This window comes from Dama dama, chromosome 1 (assembly GCF_033118175.1).
Source record: "Dama dama isolate Ldn47 chromosome 1, ASM3311817v1, whole genome shotgun sequence".
Taxonomy (NCBI): domain Eukaryota; kingdom Metazoa; phylum Chordata; class Mammalia; order Artiodactyla; family Cervidae; genus Dama; species Dama dama.
The window spans coordinates 75,881,349-75,900,823 of record NC_083681.1 but is presented as its reverse complement, the minus strand read 5'-3'; the positions used below and the strand labels follow the sequence as shown (position 1 = coordinate 75,900,823).

General features: G+C 46.2%; 1 protein-coding gene across 1 annotated transcript in view; it reads right to left on the bottom strand.

Annotated features, from left to right (window-relative positions):
• The window catches only part of PTPRJ (protein tyrosine phosphatase receptor type J), a 166,965-nt gene that overhangs the window by 33,831 nt on the left and 113,659 nt on the right, over window positions 1-19,475 (bottom strand). Inside the window, exons 2-7 of the mRNA XM_061150871.1 lie at window positions 13,258-13,279; window positions 11,963-12,112; window positions 9,148-9,348; window positions 6,333-6,539; window positions 5,180-5,407; window positions 3,194-3,460 (exon numbers count right to left, since the gene is read on the bottom strand). Of these exons, the coding sequence (XP_061006854.1) occupies window positions 3,194-3,460; window positions 5,180-5,407; window positions 6,333-6,539; window positions 9,148-9,348; window positions 11,963-12,112; window positions 13,258-13,279 (1,075 nt within the window). The remainder of the gene's footprint in view (window positions 1-3,193; window positions 3,461-5,179; window positions 5,408-6,332; window positions 6,540-9,147; window positions 9,349-11,962; window positions 12,113-13,257; window positions 13,280-19,475) is intronic.

Sequence of the window (19,475 nt, the reverse complement as noted above, 5' to 3'; positions counted from 1 at the left end):
ACTTGGTAACATCCGACCTCTCTTTTCCTCTTCTTTTTATCATCTACAACAGAAGCCCCTTAGGAACTCATGTTTCTAACCATCAAGAGAACAATTGGCCACAGGAGTTCAGACACTGGTTAAGTTGCACGAAGTCATTCAAAGGAAATGAGAAGAGGTGTGAATTCCCGAGGGTTCGGGGCTCAGACTCTGGAGTGGGACCCTGGCCACTCTCAGCTGTCTTATCTCGCATACAACACTTAGCCGCCCAGAGTCTTTTTCTAACGATGTACAGCAGAAGGTGCTGTTGACCCCCAAAATTCATCCCCCTCCATTTTCTTTAAACATACACTCACAGACTTTTAGCAATGTACGTGACTCTTGGAGATTTTTAAAAAATTACATTTCCCAGCCTCCCTTGCAACTAGCCATGTGACTAAGTTCTGGCCAATGGGATGTGAGTATAAGAACAATATGGCTCCTAAGAAGCACCCTTCAAGGGTGGAGCACTATTTTCTATCCTTTCTCCTCCTTGTAGCTGAACTGTGGGTGTGACCCCTGGACTCAGGCTACCTGGCTCTAGAACCACCAGTGCGGCAGTGGCTGCAGCCTCCTGATGCCCAGCAAGCAACTCCGTACATTCCAAGAGCCAACAACTACAGCAGGGCGCTGACTGAGACTCTGCGGGGGACTCCCAGGGGGGAGTTCTGCACCCTTAGGCTGGGAGTCATTTCTGGGTCCCAGCCTAGACCCTGCACCTCACATGTTATGAGCTGAATTACGTCCCCTCAAAATTCTTATATTGAAGTCCTAACCCGCAGTACCTCAGAATCTGACTATACTTGGAGATAGGGTTTTTAAAGAAGTGTTTAAGGTAAAATGAGGCCATTAAGGGAGGTCCTAAATCAGAACAATTAGTATCCTTATAAGAAGAAATTAGAAGGAACTATATTCAATATCCTGTGATAAACCATAATGGAAAAGAATATAAACATGTTTAACTGAGTCACTTTGCTATACAACAGAAATTAAATACAACATGGCAAATCAACAGTATTTCAATAAAATAAAATAAAGAGGTGATTGGGACAGGCATGCGCAGACCAAAGGACAATCATGTGAAGAAACAGGGAGAAGCTGGTCATTACAAAACCAAGAAGGTAGATCTCTGAAGAAACCAACCCTGAATCACTTGATCTCAGACTATTTGCCTCCAGACTGTGAGAGAGCAGATTTCTGAAAGCGTCCCAATCTGCGGTGCTTGTTATGGCAGCCCTAGCAAATTAACACATCAGCCCTTCCAATGATTCCATAAACTCTCAATTCCCAAGATTAGATCCTTCTCGGCTTCAAATAGCTCACAGCCTCTCAGCCATAAAAAGGAACGAATCTGAGTCAGCTGTAGTGAGCTGAGTGAACCTACAGCCTGTTATACAGGGTGAAGTGAAGTCAGAGAAGCAAGTATTGTACATTGACACATGCATATGGAGTCTAGAAAAATGGTACTGGTGAACCGAGTAGAAAACGGACTTGTAAAAAAAAAAAAAAAGAAAATGGACTTGTGCACACAGTGGGGGAAGGTGGGGTGGGCCAGACTGAGAAAGACATAAATATACTATCATGTGTAAAATAGTTAGTTAGTGGAAAATTGTTATATAACACAGGGAGCCCAGCCAGCCTGGCACTCAGGGATGACCCAGAAGGATGGGACAAGGAAAAGAGGTAAGGGGTGTGTGTGTGTGTGTGTGTGTGTGTGTGTGTGTAACCATGACTGACTCTTGTCGTTGTACAGCAGAAACCAACACAACACTGGAAGCAATTTTCCACGAATTAAAATAAAAAACGAAAACACTGCAGTGAGCTCGCGGTTTCTGCTCCTCGCTCTGAGCCAAGCTAAGGCTCTACCATCCCGTGCTCAGCGCCAGGCTGCTTTTACAGTGACAGACAAACAAACTCCTGTCTTGGATACTTGGGGAGTTTGTTACTCACGGTGAACTTAATCTTAACAGAGAGATTAAATATTAAAAAAAAAAAAAAAAAAGTAGAAGAAGAAAAGGAAGCAGATTTCATTTATTCCAAAGACAGAGTCAGAAGACGTTTGTAAGAACACCCAAGGTGTGCATTGCGGGAAGCATCAGACACTCGAATAAAGCATTCTGATGGGTCCAGAGCCAGGCACCCCTGGATTCAAGTCCCTGCCGTGCCGCTTGCCAGCTCTCTGGTCTTAGGCAAATTCTTCAGCCATGTTGGGCTGTAGGTTTTTCATCTACCCACTACAATATTGTAAAGTAATTAGCCTCCAACTAATAAAAATAAATGGAAAAAAAAAAAAAAAAAAAAAACGGGATCCTGTTTGGGGAAGAATGGATACATATAGAGGTATGGCTGAGTCCCTCTGCTATTCACCCAAAACAATCAGAACACTGTTAATCAGCTATGCCCCAATACAAAATAAAAAGTTAAAAAATTAAATTAAATTTTTAAAAAAACAGGGATCCTAACAGCTACCATGAAGACCCCTGTGATACATGCAAAGCCCCTGGCACAGTGTGATACCAATATCATTGTGTAATATTAATACACTATATTATTATATTACTCTACTGGTAGACCATTATTGTTTTAATTATTGGACCTTCTTTGGAACAGAGAGGTTTTTATTTGCTGCCAATCAGCTTATCTTTAAGAGAGACTCGAATGAGAAGGAAAAAAACAGAGATAGCTGCGTCCTGCTTCACTATTTTGTCAACATCCAAAGGACAAAGGGATGTGAATATCCAGGTTCCTCTCATCTCCGCAGACCATCTGTTCCCCGTCTCCACCATGCTAGGATGGTTGTCACCAGCACAGACTGGAGCTGAGACAGCCCAGCTGTCTGATCCCACCTCAGACACTTATGAGGTGTGATACCTGCCCACAGCATCTTTCTCAGCCTGGAATTCCTCATCCATAAAATGGGGCCAATGCCAACCATGTCACAGATGTGTGAACATTAACAGAGACGGCACAAGGAAAGCATGTCACGCAATGCTGGGCGGGTGGGCAGGGTCAATCAATGGTCACCATTATAGGATCTAAAATCTTGAAGGTGGTTAAGAGTCCCCGTGGGCCCACACACTGAACTGTGCATCCCTCGAAAGAGAAACAGAGCTTGTCCTGCACCTGACACACAGCCAACAGGAAGAAAGGCTAGCAAAGCCATGAGTGGACTCACACGTGTAAACCTGGATGAAGCCTGGCGTGCCCTCGGAACCGTCATCGAGGAAAGGATACACCGTGATATTGTACAAGGTGCTTGAGCTGAGTGCAGTGATGATGGCATGAGTCTCCTGGACTGTGAAATTGAAGGAATTTGTCTCGCCCACAACTTGTATCTTGTAGGTATAGACTGAGGATGACTCATTATCATTGATTTTCCAGGTCAGGGTCAGGCTGGTGGCACTGATGTTCACAACTTTCATGTCAAAAACCTGACTGGAATCTGTGAAGACACAAGAGGAGTTAACCACCACCAGGATGGCCAGGTCAGAGAGAGAGAGACAGGGAGAGAGATGCAGTCATCAAGGCATCCAATCCAAGAAACACTCTCAGCAATTCTTCCTGTTGTACACCATTTAACACAACAGACCCAAGTGTAGACAGGGTCCCAGCAAAAGTCAGACAGCATCTTCAGTGAAGAAACAACCTGGCTAATTGCAACTGCATAGTTTACCCTTCATTCTTCCTGTTAAGTTGACTCTTAAGAGATGCAATAGATGCCTCAAACCACAACATGGATTCTACACACACCTGTCTAGGGGCTGGGTGACCCCAAAAGGTCTCAGGCATATATCCATCCAAGAATTAACACTATCTACATGATCAAGTAAAGATCACAGACTTTTGCATGAGGCAGGTCTGGGTTCCAAGGTCAGCTGTAACTTAAATAGCCTGGTAGATATTAGAAAAATCACTGAACTCAGTTTTCCTCATCGACAAAAAAACAAACCAAGATAACAACCGTAACTCCAGGAAAGATAACACAAGAGTGCTAGTCATTCATCGCTTGTCCACCCCATCCTCCCGATCCACCCTCTGTCCTCCCGCCTGCTCTGCGTCCCTGCAATGCGGACCCCCGCACACTGCGTCACTGGGGCACTCTGCCGGGTGACTTGGAGCCAGGTTCCACCAATGAGGGAAACAGGCAGGCTACTGGGGGGCTGGAGGAGGAAGCAATTGGAGCCTTCTTCTCGCCACCTCCTGTCCTGGGTCACCAGGTCCAGCGTGGTCCAGCCAGCCAGCTTCCTGGCTGCTGCTCAGTGTTCTGTCCTTGGTCCTCCAGCCTCCACCCTCCTCCCTCTGTTCTATGGATCTATGACAGCCTTCCAGAATAGATATATTGGGGGGGGGGGGGGGGGCGCGTTATTTGCTTGTTTTAGTTTTTATTGGAATATATTTGATCAATAATGTGTTAGTTTCTAATGTGCAGCAGACAGACTGCCATGCAAAAGAGATATATTTTTGAATAAGATAACCTGAGTCAGTCTGTATTGCCGGCAAACAAGCCCCCGAAGGCTACAAGGCTACAGCATTCGTTTCTGGACCCACGGAGCATGGCTGGGTGCTTTTCCCTGTTTTTTTACCTGGATTCCCCTTCTGTTCTGAAATTTCCCGAGTGTCAGAACCATGCATTTCTTTATGCCCTCATTAGCACTAATCCAAAAAGCCTCCAAAACTGTTCAGTTCACAGAGTAAGAATGCGGACAGATTCTAGGTAAAAAGCAGCAGCGTGAGTGTCAGCAAGGGACACGGGAAGGCCAGTATGCCTTTCAAGTTTAGGTCAAAAAAACAGACTCATTTTCTCCTCTTGGGGGAAAATACTTAGACAACGTGGACAAAATGAATATTAATTTTCAAGAGAAAAACCTACGCGAGTGGGCCTCCCTGGCCCGTATGCAGAGCTAAAAAGAAAGAATAAGGGAGCCCCTCGCATCCGCACATAGTAGCTGCTCAATTCGCGGGGATGGGCGTCAAGGAAAAGAAGAGCCTGGGCCACAGCGCTCAGAAGAAACTCGCTGGACCTGCTCTGTCCAAAATCTCTTCCAGAAAATTCCCTCCAACCACAAAACGACCTCTGAAGCAAGAGATTATGCAGAATCACAGGAGACAAACTTTGCACTGGGAAACTCTGGCTGCAGCCATTTTACAAAACTCCACATACTTGTCTTGAACTCTACAGCCCGGGGCTGTCCTTCGGCTCCCTTGAGCGCTCGGGGATAGACCGTGGCCGTGTACCGTGTGTCAGGCTTTAACCTGAGAAGCAGGACTTCCACGGCATCCTGGGCCAGAGAAGGGTCAGAGGACGAGGCTGCAGGTTCCAGTTGGTATTTGTACCCAGGGGCCGCGGGACCCCGAGGGGGCTGCAGCAAGCTGTCTGTGTTGCCGGCATCTGTTTGAAACACAAAAGGCAAAGACACGACCTGAGACTAAAGTGCATTCCTGTCTGCTTTCAGCCTCTGCCCTCCCCACCAAAGGACGCCACACCACACAGCGCCCACAGCTGGGATTCTGCAAACACCCGTTCCCCTTCTCTCCCAGAAAGACAGCCATGCTCCTGGAAGGAGCCTGATATTTGTAAGCAATGGTTTAGGGGTGTGTGTGTGTGTGTGTGTACTGACTGATTCATCGATTGTGTGATACACGTGGGATCTTAGTTTAACGATCAGGAACTGAACCCACGCTCCCCAGCGTCGCAAGGTGGCTTCTTACCCACTGACCTGCCAGGGAAGTCCCAGAAGCCTCATTTTCGGAGCGTATTTTGCATTGTACTTTTAGCACAGGTGTGTTAAGCCACTCAGTTGTGTCCGACTCTTTGCGACCCTACGGACTATAGCCCGCTAGGCTTCTCTGTCTATGGGATTCTCCAGGCAAGAATACCAGAGTGAGTTGCCATTTCCTTCTCCAGGGGTTCTTCCCAACCCAGGGATTGAACCCGGGTCTCCCTCATTGCAGGTAGACTCTACCATCTGAGCCATCAGGAAAGACCAGGTAGCTTCACAGATATATGTGCTTTTCTCTCCAAAGCAGCAGCTCTTTGCATCTCTCCCCAACTTCTTCCAAGAACCCATTTTCTCCCACCCAATTCCAAACACGGATTTCCAGGGACAACCCCATGATTCACACTGGGCTAAGCAGAGCCCCACTCAAGGCATTCTCTCCCTGGACCAGACCCCTGCGGAGAGAGGGTAAAACAGGCAGAACTGCTGGACCAGGGGGAAGGCCGGTTAAAAGAAAAGAAGCAGGAAGAAAGACCAGAGTCACCTCATCTCTTCCTTCAAGGCCTTGTGGGTCAGAAGCCCACTTCTGTGACTCACCCAAGCCATTTTCTGTCTCATTTGATCCTAAAGGATACACGGTGACCATGTACTGACTCCTCAGCTTGACCATTAAGTTTTCAGTCGACTCCTGGCTTCCTTCAAGGAGCAGCCGGCAGGTGTCCGTGATGTTATCATTCTTCCAGGTAAGAACCACATGCGTCACACCCACGAAGGCAGCACGCAGATCCGTAACCGGACCAGGTCCTATTTGAAAAACACAGCGTGGGCACCGATGGAAAAAGGTGCCTGGAGTCACCTTCCATTGTGAATGACTGGGGGCACCGACGTTTCAATGGGGCCCACTAAAAATACTTCCTTTATGTCAGAGTCCAGTGCAATTCTATCGCTTCACAGTGGGGAGAAAACTTGTCATTACGCAGGAAAAAGGAGAAAAGGATGAACCTGAAAGCCATAACGTTTTAGGATCGGAACTATTCTCCAAGACAGTTAACTGTGATTTAATACTCTTTTAAATTGCCCTTTTAAACAGCAGCTTTTAATATCTGTTTTAGATATCAAGAAGAAGCATCCAAAAAAGTGCCCGTGTGCTACATCTAAAGGTCTCAATTTCAGATAATACAAATATGTCATAGTACCAATACATTTCAACTGAGACGCTCATCCCTGTATTCCAACCCCAAGAGGGATTTTCTGAAGACTTCCTATCTATACTAGCCCCCTACCATCCTTTCTATCACTTTATTTGGCTGATTGTGACCGAAACCAAACCACGCTGGCCAAGATGACATCCACATCCTTCGGTCTTCTTCAGTCTAACGCTCTCCCAACTGAGCTATTTCAGCGAGGCTTCCTTCGGAGAGCATGGAGATTCAGGATGGCAGGGTGACTCGCTCAAGAACGCAGAGCATACTTGGAGCACCGGGGAACTAGAACCCGGGGCTCTAGCTTTAAGCATGGGGCTGCAAGAGTCAGACGTGACTTAGCAACTAGACAGTAAGAGCAGCGCTGCAGACGGAGCCACAACCCTGCCTGAGGAGCCTAAACTCAGAGACACTGGCATGGATGCCCGTCAGGCCCCATCCAGCTCTGAGGCGAGCTGGTCCATTCCACGACTTTATTCTTCATGTCAAACGTTGTCCGAGGCCAAGATTTCTAAACTGGGTCATGCAGGTGTCTTTTTTAAAGACATGGAACGCGAATAAACCAGCCAGCTCAGTGATCTGGGTGACCACGATGGACACCGCTGCACCGCGGCGCTCTGGAGTCAGGCTCCTGGGCGCCTGCCACCTGGTGCTCAGTGACCCCAGGAGCGCAGGAGAAACTCAACCTCTCAGCATTACAGAGTCTTCCTCTGTAGCCCTCACGGTTACTGTGAGGGCACTCTGATGTATTAGGGGCAGCTAAGCACATTGAGAAGACTCATTGGGAAAGACCCTGATGCTGGGGAAGACTGAAGGCGGGAGGAGAAGGGGGCGACAGAGGATGGGATGGCTGGATGGCATCACCGACTCGATGGACATGAGTCTGAGCAAGCTCCGGGAGCTGGTGATGGACAGGGAAGCCTGGCGTGCTGCAGTCCATGGGGTCGCAAAGAGTCAGACACGACTGAGCGACTGAACTGAACTGAAGCACACAGTACATGCTCAATAAACAGCAGCTGATAAACACAGCCTTGGCCTCGGGGGCCGTAAGCTGGAGTGAGGCGCCTCAGCCCCTGAGCTGGGTGCTTCGGGCCACCTGGTCACCTCCCCGTTCCTATAGTCACCAACTCTGTGTCACCTCATCCCATTACCAACTCTAAACCCTGCTTTCTTCTTCCTCCTCCGTTCTCTTCCATCTCCCCTCCGCCCCGTCCTTCTTTTCCTCTCTCTGTCACAACACGGTGAAGCTTTCCTGCAGCTTTTGTTTTCTCTAAAACTGCTCTGAGGACCTCCAGGGGCTGTTTAAAGGTGCCGGTGACACTGCGTCCCTGTAGCTCCTCTTTCTCCGGTTCTTTTCAGTTTCTGGGCCCCTGGGCAACATTTTATTTAAAGAAATAATTTCCTGGCTTGAAGAAAAACCACGTTCAAAACCACTGGTTTCGCACTGGCTTGCTTTGTGTGCAGAAGGAGCTGCTCCAGGTGGTCACTTCAAGCCATGGGCTCAAGAGGTCAGCTTCCCACGGCTCCCACCAGCCAATGACATCACAGTCCCTCCAGATCAGAACACCAACACAGGACCTCTTTTTCTGAATTCTGTATTCTTCTGAGCTTAAAAAAAGCATCTCAACTCTTTTTTATGTTTTTGGTTCTTTTCAGCTTTTTAAAAAAAAAAAAAAAGCTGTTATTTGCAGTTATAACAGGTGGTTCAGGGTACTGATACCTACGCTAAATAAAAATCTAAGCTTAATCCAATGTCACTGGGCTCTTGTTGCATTTGAAGCATATACTCCTCTATAAAGTATCCAAACTTTCATGCCCAACAGAAGCTTCTGGGAATACAAACACAACATCAACTTTCCTGGGGAGCTTAAAAGAAGCCAAGTAGTTAGCGACAGCATCAAGACACATTTCTAACAGGGTCCCTATTCCGAAGTCTTGGCAGAAAAGTAAGTATTCACCAAAAATAATGAAAGATTATTTAAAAACCAAACAGTTGGCAACAGTTAAAATATCCCCAAACACACAGGACCTTAGTATTAAATGACCCTGCCACCTGAACTCCTGGGCTTGAAACCACATAGAATCTTTCCTCATCTTCCATAGTCAACAAAAATCAATCTCTTTCCAGTAGGCAACTTGAATGGACAAGACTCTAGGATACAGGATCAGAAGGACAGTTCATGATCATTCCTGGGCGCTACTCATCTTACCTACTGTGGTATCTCCTGAAGTCCCATTGCTTCCTGGACTTGATTCCGTGCTGTTATCACCTGTCTGATTTGCAAAGCTCATCTGCTGATTCTCATTCATACTCTTTACACCACCCATGGAATTAGAAGCAGTTGTGTTGTTTTTCCAAGTTGGGGTCACACTGGTTGGACTGATGGTAACAGCTTTCATAGGACTGGAGTCTATTTTAATATTGTTCCCAAAAAAAAGAACAGGAAAAACATTATTTTTCAAAAAGAAATGTAAGAGTAAGGACTGTTCTGTATATCTACTTTCCAGAAGTGAGTTTTGCAACTATAAAATTTCATTTCTCTTTATTTGCCTCTTGGACTTCCCTCCAACAAAATACATTTAGATTTCCATGTATTTAGATAGATAGACATATACATACATGCATACATATATGTATATAATACATACATATGTGTCAGTGAAACAGAAGGCTACAAAATAAAGATAAAAATAAGCATGGACCTAGATATTCACATTGAGTGAAGAAAGTCAGACAGAGGAGAAATATTGTATGACATCCCTTACATGTGGAATCTACAGAACAGAAAGATCCACAGACTTGGAGAACGCACTTATGGTTGGCAGGGAAAGGAATGGGGAGAAGGGATAGTTGGGGAGTTCAGGATGGCCACATACACAGGATGTATTTAAAAGGAATAACCAACAGGGACCCACTGTATAGCACAGGGAACTCTGCTCAACGTTATGCGGTGGTTTGGACGGGAGCGGAGTCTGGGGGAGAATAGATACATGGCTGAGTCCCTTGGCTGTTCATCTGAAATTGTCACAACATTGTTTGTTAATCAAACATATACCCCAATACAAAATAAAAAGTTTTTTTTAAAGATAAAAATAATAGAGTTTGGCCTTGTTGGCTACAACTTGAACATGGAGTTAAATCTGTACAGAAGCTGACCTGAGATGCTAAATGCATCCATCTCCGATGTTCAGAAAACACTGCTTATGGAGAGGTGTGTACACTACATGGTCCCAAGGACCCTGCCAAGGTGCCGTGAACACATTTTCCCATGTATGCATCATAACAACTTCATGAAGGAGGCCACGGCACCATTTTAAAGAAGGAAAAGAAATGCGTTAAGACCTAAATTTTGATTCGCACAGGGATTCTGGGAAGATTTTAGAAAAGCAAGTTCTTTTTTTTTTTTGGCCATGCCTCCTGGCACGTGGGACCTTTAGGTTCCCGGACCAGGGATCAAACTTGTGCCCTCTCCAGGGGAAGTGTGGAGTCCTAACCACTGGACCGCCAGGCAATTCCTGAAAAGCAAGTCCTTAATTTTCGATAGTTCAGCAAACAAAGTACATCTTAAAACATCTTTTAAAAATATGTGTGTATATGTATGTATTTTTGGTGATAAAGATGAAGAACCTGAGGTCTAAGAGGACCAATGAGGGACTCACCCAGTGGTCCAGTGGTCAAGACTCCGGGCTCCCGTGGCAGGGGGCACAGGTTCCATCCCCGGCTCAAAGGGCCAGGGGCTTCCCTGCTGGCTTAGTGGTAAAGACTCCACCTGCTAATGCAGGATATGCCACTTTGATTCCTAGATTCCCTTCAAGCCCAATCAACCTCAATAAATTACTTAGTATTTCTTTTAGGGACTTCCCTGGTGGCTCAGACGGTAAAAGCATCTGCCTACAATGTGGCAGACCCAGGTTTGATCCCTGGGTTGGGAAGATCCCCTGGAGAAGGAAATGGCAACCCACTCCAGTATTCTTGCCTGCAGACCAATGGCTGGAGGAGCCTGGTGGGCTACAGTCCATGGGGTCGCAAAGAGTCAGACACGACTGAGCGATTTCACTTTCACTTTCTTGGGGAACTAAGATCCCACAGGCTGTGTGGTGAGGGCAAAAACATAAATCAATAAACGAAGAGGATAACTAGCCCTGGGTCACATAGTGAGACAGTGACAGACCAAGGAAGCAAAGCTGGGACTCTGATTTTCAGTCTGGGCTCTTAACCACTACACCATTGGGGTGCTGCTCAGAGAGCAGAGAGAAAGACAAGTGTTAAACAGCTGCCAGGGGAGCCAGGCTACGGGGCCAAGAATGGGGAGCAAAGAGATATAAGCAGTTGCATTTTACTACTGAAGCCTAGATGAAGCAATCTTGAACACAGTGCCCACATGAAAATATTGATATTCTCCAAAACCCACAACCCACCCCAAAGGTCTTGCTCATGTGTTTGTACTTTTTGGCAGCAGGTACATTTTAGGAATCAGTGAACAAAAATGGACTGGAATGGGCAAATTTAACTCAGATGACCATTAATATCTACTACTGTGGGCAAGAATCCCTTAGAAGAAATGGAGTAGCCGTCTAGTCAACAAAAGAGTCCGAAATGCAGTTCTTGGGTGGAGTCTCAAAAACGACAGAATGATCTCTGTTGTTTCCAAGGAAAACCATTCAATATCACGGTAAGCCAAGTTTATGCCCCAACCAGTAATGCTGAAGAAGCTGAACAGTTCAATGAAGACCTACAAGGCCTTCTGGAACTAATACCCAAAAAAGATGTCCTTTTCATTACAGGGGACTGGAATGCAAAAGTAAGAAGCCAAGATTGAAGGCAGGAGGAGAAAGGGATGACAGAGGATGAGATGGTTGGATGGCATCACCAGCTCGATGGACATGAGTCTGAGCAAGCTGTGGAAGTCAGTGAAGGGCAGGGAAGCCTGGCACGCTGCAGTCCATGGGGTCACAATGAGTCAGACACGACTGAGCGGCTGAGCTGACTGGAGCCATTTGAGAGGGTGAGAGAATAGTGCATACCCGGACCCAAGGGTAAAGACGTCCTGCTGTCTGCTAGAGTAAGCTGGCCATTCGAAGCCACTCCAGTTGTCGTTACAAGGTCTTCCCGTGCCAGGGTCCATGGACTCTCCCTGGCTGTAGATGACAATGTAGTCGAACTGCAGCCAGTGCCTAGAACACAGGAAAGAAAAACAAAATGCAGGCCAATAAAACGGCACCCCCACCACCACATACAGGCCATACAACAGACTTTTAACTGTAAGTTTTTTAATGTATCATAGTTCTTTCACCTCCCCTCCCCCACTTTACAATATGTCCTCTACACACAGATGTTTTTCTTCTTTTGCACCAGTGACTCAAGCCTGTGCAAGGAACCTACCAGCTTATTTACCGAACTGATTAACAAGGAAGAGAAAGCAACTGCAGAACTCTTCCTATTGTTTGCACAGGCTTTGCATAATTACTGTTATTAAGTGAGATTCTCTTTATTAGAAGGTTTCAGCAAGGTCTGCCCCCTTTGCATGACACTGTGAGAACATTCTAAGAATTTTATCTCTATGGTTCACAGGCTGAGATTTTACCAACCGGGGAAAAACAAAAGTAGTCCTCGAACTTTGATGACAGACAAAAGCCACCGATTTTTATTTTTCAAAGAGGTACATTAAAAATTTACTAAATACTATTCATTTTATTTCTTATAGAAGTGAATAATGATCAAAAAAAATTAGTGAGGACATAACCCCAGAGTAAATAGTGCTTTCAACTGAATATATTAAGTTCCATTAAAAAATTTACTATGGCAACCCCATTTTTCTCATTTTACTATAGACCAGGGAGGACTTCAATGGACCAGGAACTAATTAGCAACTGAGACTCAGCCCTCCACAAGGAAACATAATATACAGGAGGCTACGTCTTGTTTTCCAAAGATTATACACAAAACCTGTACACCATTTTAAAAATCATGGGGTGATGCAGCAAGACAAGAAAATACTTACAGGGTAACAGGGCATGAAATAAATATACATCATACTGCATTATAAAAATTAAGTTGTCTTAAAAAAAAAACACCCACAAATATAGGCTAGAAAAAAAATCACAGAAGAAAATTTCGATGTGTCAGGGTTGCACAACTGATCAAATTTTTTCTTCATTTGCTGTTTCCACCCTCACCCCACTTCCAAAGAAATATTGGAACTAAGCGAGTTTTAGCAAATTAGCATGTTCTGTGATTTTTCACCGTCCTGTTAACATTGGTGCGTCCATTAGGGGGCAGTAGCGAACAACACAAGAGCAGAGTGGGAAGTGGTACTTACCACAGTCATGTGTGCACAGGATCTGTAACAGAAAAAGAAAACGGAAGTCAGTAGATTCCTTCAGCCAGGGCAAACTGCAAATCAGAAATAAAGCAGATGAAAATTTAATGACTGGGGTGGGCTGTTGAGAAAAGCATTAAGCAAAGGCCTGCCGGCCAAGGTTAGGGTGTGAGGTCATTGAACGTGGGGATTCAGGGTAAGCGCCAGCCATCTGCAAACAATGGGTGAACTCAGTTATACGGAGAGCAGACGGCTGTTGGCTACGCAGCATTTCTTCCCCGGAAACATCCAATAAGAGCAGCTCCCCAGGTCCACGCTCCTTCCCGTCACTACACTGTACTTTGAGGCAGAAGGACATTGCAACAGGAGTTGAGATTCTCTGGATCAAAAGAAAGAAAGCAAGGCCATCCCCACCCCCATCGCCCCTTCCCCAGAGCCACTTTGGGTCGAGAACAGAGGATATGAAGCCAGAGGTGTGGCAGCAGAAATGCACCGCGCTAGAGATGTTCATTGTGCAAAAGTTCATCTTCTATCAGGAGGTGGCAGGAATCTTTTTAAAAATCACACGGCAAAAGGCTTTGTGAAGAATAAACGTTTGAACCAGAGGGTGTCTCCATCTGCCATCTGTACAGATCCCTGAGGATCCTCAAAGATATTTATCAAGTCCCTATTATTTCCCCACACTTTAAAAGCCTAAAATAATTCAAGATTGTTCAATCTGTTGTTTAGTAAAATCACACCTTTCTGGTTAATGGGATATTTCCAACTACAGCCCTTGTAAAGTGGAAAATAATCAAAAGGGACTCCAGTGGAAAAAATGTCCTCAAACCTCCCATCACACTTAGAATAAAATGCAAACTCTTAACCACAGCCTACAGGTTCCGTCTGTTATCACCTCTCACGCCCTTTGCAATGTTCTTGAAGCTGGTTCTCCCCTGGAGCCTTTATGCACTGATTCCCTTCTCCAAAAACACTCTGCCCTCACCCTCCACCCCACCGTCCAGACCTTCCCAGATGGTGCCGCCTCTTTACGGAGCCTGTGTCCCACCAGCCGATGGAAACGAGCCCCATTCACACTGCGTGACTGGTGAGTTTCCTCCCAGCCTTCACCTCAATTATCGTCAGTCTCCTCCAACTGAAATGTACACTCCAGGAGAACAGAAATTGCATCTGTGCCCATGCCTAGAATATTACACACAGTAGGCACTCAATATGTGTCACGGAAGGAAAGAATAAGCCTCTCATTTTGCAGAGGAGCCAATCTCTAAGGCCCAGCGAAGGGAATGATTTGCCCAAGGTTCCACAGCAAGGACAAGGTCAAGGCCAGTCAGGTCCCAGGAGCCCGATCACTCAGTGCCGTATTCCTCCCACTTATCCCACAAGTTTGCGCTTATCAAATGGAGAAAACAAGAACATTCGTTCTCGTCTCATGAGATAGGTGGGCAGAAGGGGGCCTGGCCCCAGCCCTGTCTCCCAGTGACCCAGGCACCAGTACTCAAAGGAATCCAGCATTCCCCCTCTCCTCGCTGCCCGCCAGCCTGTGGGACGGGATGCCAGGGGGCAGGAGTAGGGAGGCAAGGGGTGGGCGAGCCCTGTGGATTTCCCTTCCTGCTCACACCCCACTCTCGAACTTTCCATCCCCACCACCACCAGGTACCCTTCAACCCGCCTCATCTCAGGCCTAAACGTTTCCAGCTCACCTTCCTCCCTCCAGCCCTCGCCCCTCCCTCTATGCTCTGCCGCCTTCCACATGGTCCAGGATGGACCACAGGAGGGAGAAAAAGGAGGAATAGGTCACTAGGTAAGCAGCACAGGGCAGTAAACTTTTTCTTTTGCCCCGGAGTTGGAAAACATTAAACTACATCACTTTGTGACCCTAGGATGGCACGTCCCAGCCCTTTACAATATTACTATCTCTCTGCCTGGGCATCTGTGTGCTGTGTCCTCACCTGGAAGCCATTCAATCATCCATCCACCCCACCAAGTGTTGCCTAAAGCAATAAAGATCTGGGCCCTGTCTTGAAACTGTTTGCAGAAAAGTAAGGGAAATGAGACACAAGGCTCCGAGTCTCGGGGGGCCATGGCGGAGCGAGGGAGGGAGGGGGACGGATGGAATGTGCCCTGGGGTGGGTACCACCTGCTGAGGGAAGTCGGGGGAGGCGCACGTGAAGGGGAAGAGCGTCTGTGCATGTCAGTCTGGGTCCTCTGCAGTCCAAGACTCAGCAGACACTGCCTGGCTGCTGGTCACGACTCAGGACAACATGTCAAAGAGCTCTGAGTTCTGCAGATGAAATTCCAAGAATCACAGTCATGGCCAAACGGAAGTTTTCCAAGATTAGAGTCGTGCTTTTGACTCTGTATTCTCAATGCCTTTGGCCCAATATGCACAGAGCACTGTTCTAAGTGCTTTCAGATACTAACTCATTCACTCTTCCAAACAGCCCTAAACGGGAGGCACTGGTCCCTGCTGGCTACGGCCACCAGGATCTGAGCCCAGGCAGCCTGACTCCCGTCTGCGTACCAAACCACCAGCTCCACTAGCTTCCAACGTGAAGAAACTGGCAAGAAATGTACCAGAACTAAGGGAAGGTTTCAACATTAACTTCAAAAGATACTCTCTGTGCGCTTCTTTGGCAAATCCAGGTACAGTTTCTCCTGGCAACCCTCCCAGAGAAGACCTTAATGCCAGGTGTACACACCAGCTGGCATCTCTTTGAGGCTCATGATGAAACAGCAGCTAGACTGACATCACCCTAGCTCATGTGGCTTCACGTCTTTCCCAGCTTCATTCCCTCACCTTGACCTCACTGGGCCAAATGAAGCATCATCAGCTTAGTCCTTGCCTTAGGACTCAGGGAATCTAAAGGCTGCAGGCTAAAACGAAGGACGAGGGTACCTAAGAGAAATCTGCAAGGGGTCTCTTCTTGGGGGAAAGCGTCTTCTCTAATAAAAAGGAAATGCATGGAAGGAAATACCATCCTGCTTTGCTGGACTTCAGTAGATCTGGCCGTGATGCTTGGAGCTGCTGCAGCCTCTATGTGACAAGGAGGGAAGAACTCACCCAGCAGCTGAGGATGGCTGATGTGGGGAGAGAGAGAAAACACCCGGACCCTTGCACTGCCAAATCAAGCAATTCTAGACTCTACTTCCAGACTCCTTGACTTCTTAATCCCTTTTTATTTAACTACTTTTGTTTGGATTGTCTAAGAGTTGTTCCAAAAGAACACCATTTGGAACACTAGTTGACGCTATAATGAGCACAAAGCTAGATGACTAATTTTCACACTAATCTTCATTTTTATAGAAAAAGAAAGTGAAAGGTCAGTGACCTGTCATCCAGGGTTACCAAGCTGGTCAGTGAGAGGAGGCGGCCAGTCCAGGTCTGCCAGGCCCCCTTTTTGCACTGACCACAGGGCAAAAAGACCCTTGCAAACAACACCCCACAAGATTCATGCCATGGGGGGACACCTTATGAGTACTTTTTAAAAGAATACAATCAACAGAAAGGGCTTCCCCATTGACTTAGCGGATAAAGAATTCACCAGCAATGCAGGAGGCACAGTTCAATCCATGGGTTGGGAAGATGCCCTGGAGAAGGAAATGGCAGGCAACCCACTCCAGTCTTCTTGCTGGGAAATCCCACAGACAGAGGAACCTAGCGGGCTACAATCCAAAGCGTTACAAAGAGTCGGACACGACTGACCACAGTCCCTCTCATTCCAGTCATTCAATCAACAGAAAGCTCCCCTTTCTAAACTTAGCTCAGAGCACAGCTGTGCCTGGGGGTGAGCGGGGAGAAAACCAGTTTCCACAGATTCCTACACTGAGCACCAGAGTTAACTGCAGAAAAGGGAAGCGGGGACGACTTTCCGGCAGTGACAACTAAGCATGGTGACGAGAAGGACTGCCGCTCCTTCCCCTTCTAGGACACCAGAAGGCACTGGTGGTTGCTCGTCCAGAAGGACTGTACAGAAACCGTCCTGCCTGCAAGTTGTCGCTGTTCTTCCGTTACTAAGTCGTGTCTGACTCTTTGTGACCCACGAACTCCAACACGCCAGGCTTCCCTATTCTTCACTGTGGAGTTTGCGCAAACTCACATCCATTGAGTCAATGATGCTCTCTAACCAAGTTATCCTCTGTTGCCCCCTTCTCCTCCTGCCCTCACTCTTTCCTAGCATCAGGGTCTTTTCCAAAGAGTTGACTCTTTGTATCAGGTGCCCAAAGTATTGGAGCTTCAGCATCAGTCCTTCCAATGAATATTCAGGGTTGATTTCTGTTAGGATTGACTGGTTAGATCTCCTTGCAGTCCAAGAGACTGTCAAGAGTCTTCCCCACCACCACAATTTGAAAGAATCAATTCTTCAGCCTTCTTTACGGTCCAAATTGCACATCCATACATGACTACTGGAAAAACCATAGCTTTGACTAGATGGACTTTTGTCGGCAGTGATGTCCCTGCTTGTTAATATGCTATCTAGGTATATTAAAGTCATAGCTTTTCTTCCAAGGAAAGCATCTTTTAATTTCATGGCTGCAGTCACCTTCTGCAGTGATTTTGGAGCCCAAGAAAATAAAATCTGTCACTGCTTCCACTTTTTCCCATTTGATTTGCCATGAAGTGATGGGACCAGATTCCATGATCTTAGTTTTTTGAATGTTGAGTTTTAAGCCAGTTTTTTCACTCTCCTCTTTCACCCTCATCAAGAGGCTCTTTAGTTCCTCTTTGCTTTCTGGAACTAGACTGTTAACATCTGCATATCTGAGGTTATTGATATTTCTCCCGGCAATGTTGATTCCAGCTTGTACTTCATCCAGTCTGACATTTTGCATGATGTACTCTGCATAGAAGTTAAATAATCAGGGAGACAGTATACAGTCTTGATGTACTCCTTTCCCAATTTTGAACCAGTTTGCTGTTTCATGCCCAATTATAATTGTTGCTTCTTGGCCTGCATACAGCTTTCTTAGGAGGCAGGTAAGGTAGTCATTCCAGTCTCCTTAAGAATTTTCCACAGTTAATTGTGATCCATACAGTCGAAGGCTTTAGCATAGTCAAGGAAGCAGAAGAAGATATTTTCCTGGAATTCCCTTGCTTTTTCTATGATCCAATGCATGTTGGCAATTTGATATCTGGTTCCTCTGCCTTTTCTAAATCCAGCTTGTACACCTGGAAGTTCTCGGTTCACATACTGTGGAAGGCTAATTTGAAGAACTTTTAGCATTACCTTGGTATCATGTGGTAGTTTGAGCATTCTTTGGCATTGCCATTCTTTGAGATTGGAATGAAAACTGCTCTTTTCCAGTCCTGTGGCCACTGCTGAGTTTTCCAAATTTGCTGGCATATTGAGTGCAGAACTTTCGCAGCATCATCTTTTAGGATTTGAAAGAGCTCTGCTAGAATTCCATCACCTCCACCAGCTTTGTTTGTAGTGATGCTTCCTAAGGCCACTTGACTTCACACTCCAGGATGTCTGGCTCTAGGTGAGTGACCACAGCAGTGTAGTTATCTAGGTCATTAAGACCTTTTTTGTATAGTTCTTCTGTAGATTTCTGCAACTTCTTCTTAATCTCTTCTGCTTGTCCATACTATTTCTGTCCTTTATTGTGCCCATTCTTGCATGAAATGTTCCCTTGGTATCTCTTAATTTTTCTTGAAGAGATCTCTAGTCTTTCCCATTCTACTGTTTTCCTCTATTTCTTTACATTGTTCACTTAAGAAGGCTTTCTGATCTCTCCTTGCTATTCTCTGAAACTCTGCATTCAGTTGGGTATATCTTTTCCTTTCTCCTTTGCTTTTCGCTTCTCTTCTTTTCTCAGCTATTTGTAAGGCCTCCTCAGACAACAATTTTACCTTTTTGCATTTTTCTTTGGAATGGTTTTGGACACTGCTTCCTATACAGTGTTACAAACTTCCATCCATAGTTCTTCAGGCACCCTGTCTACCAGACCTAATTTCTTGAGTCGATTGGTCACCTCCACTGTATAATCCTGAGGGACTGGACTCAGGTCATACCTGAATGGCCTGCAAGGGCCCTTCTTCAAACTGGTCCCTCACCCAGAGCTCCAACTGCAGGCAGGGAAGGAAGCAAGCATTCCACAGGCTCCATCTCATTTAACCCTCACACAACTCTCCGAAAAAGGAATGATCGATCACCCCATTGTGCAGATGGGAACACTGAGGCCAGAGAATGCCTTAGGTCACAGAGCTCAGAAATTCC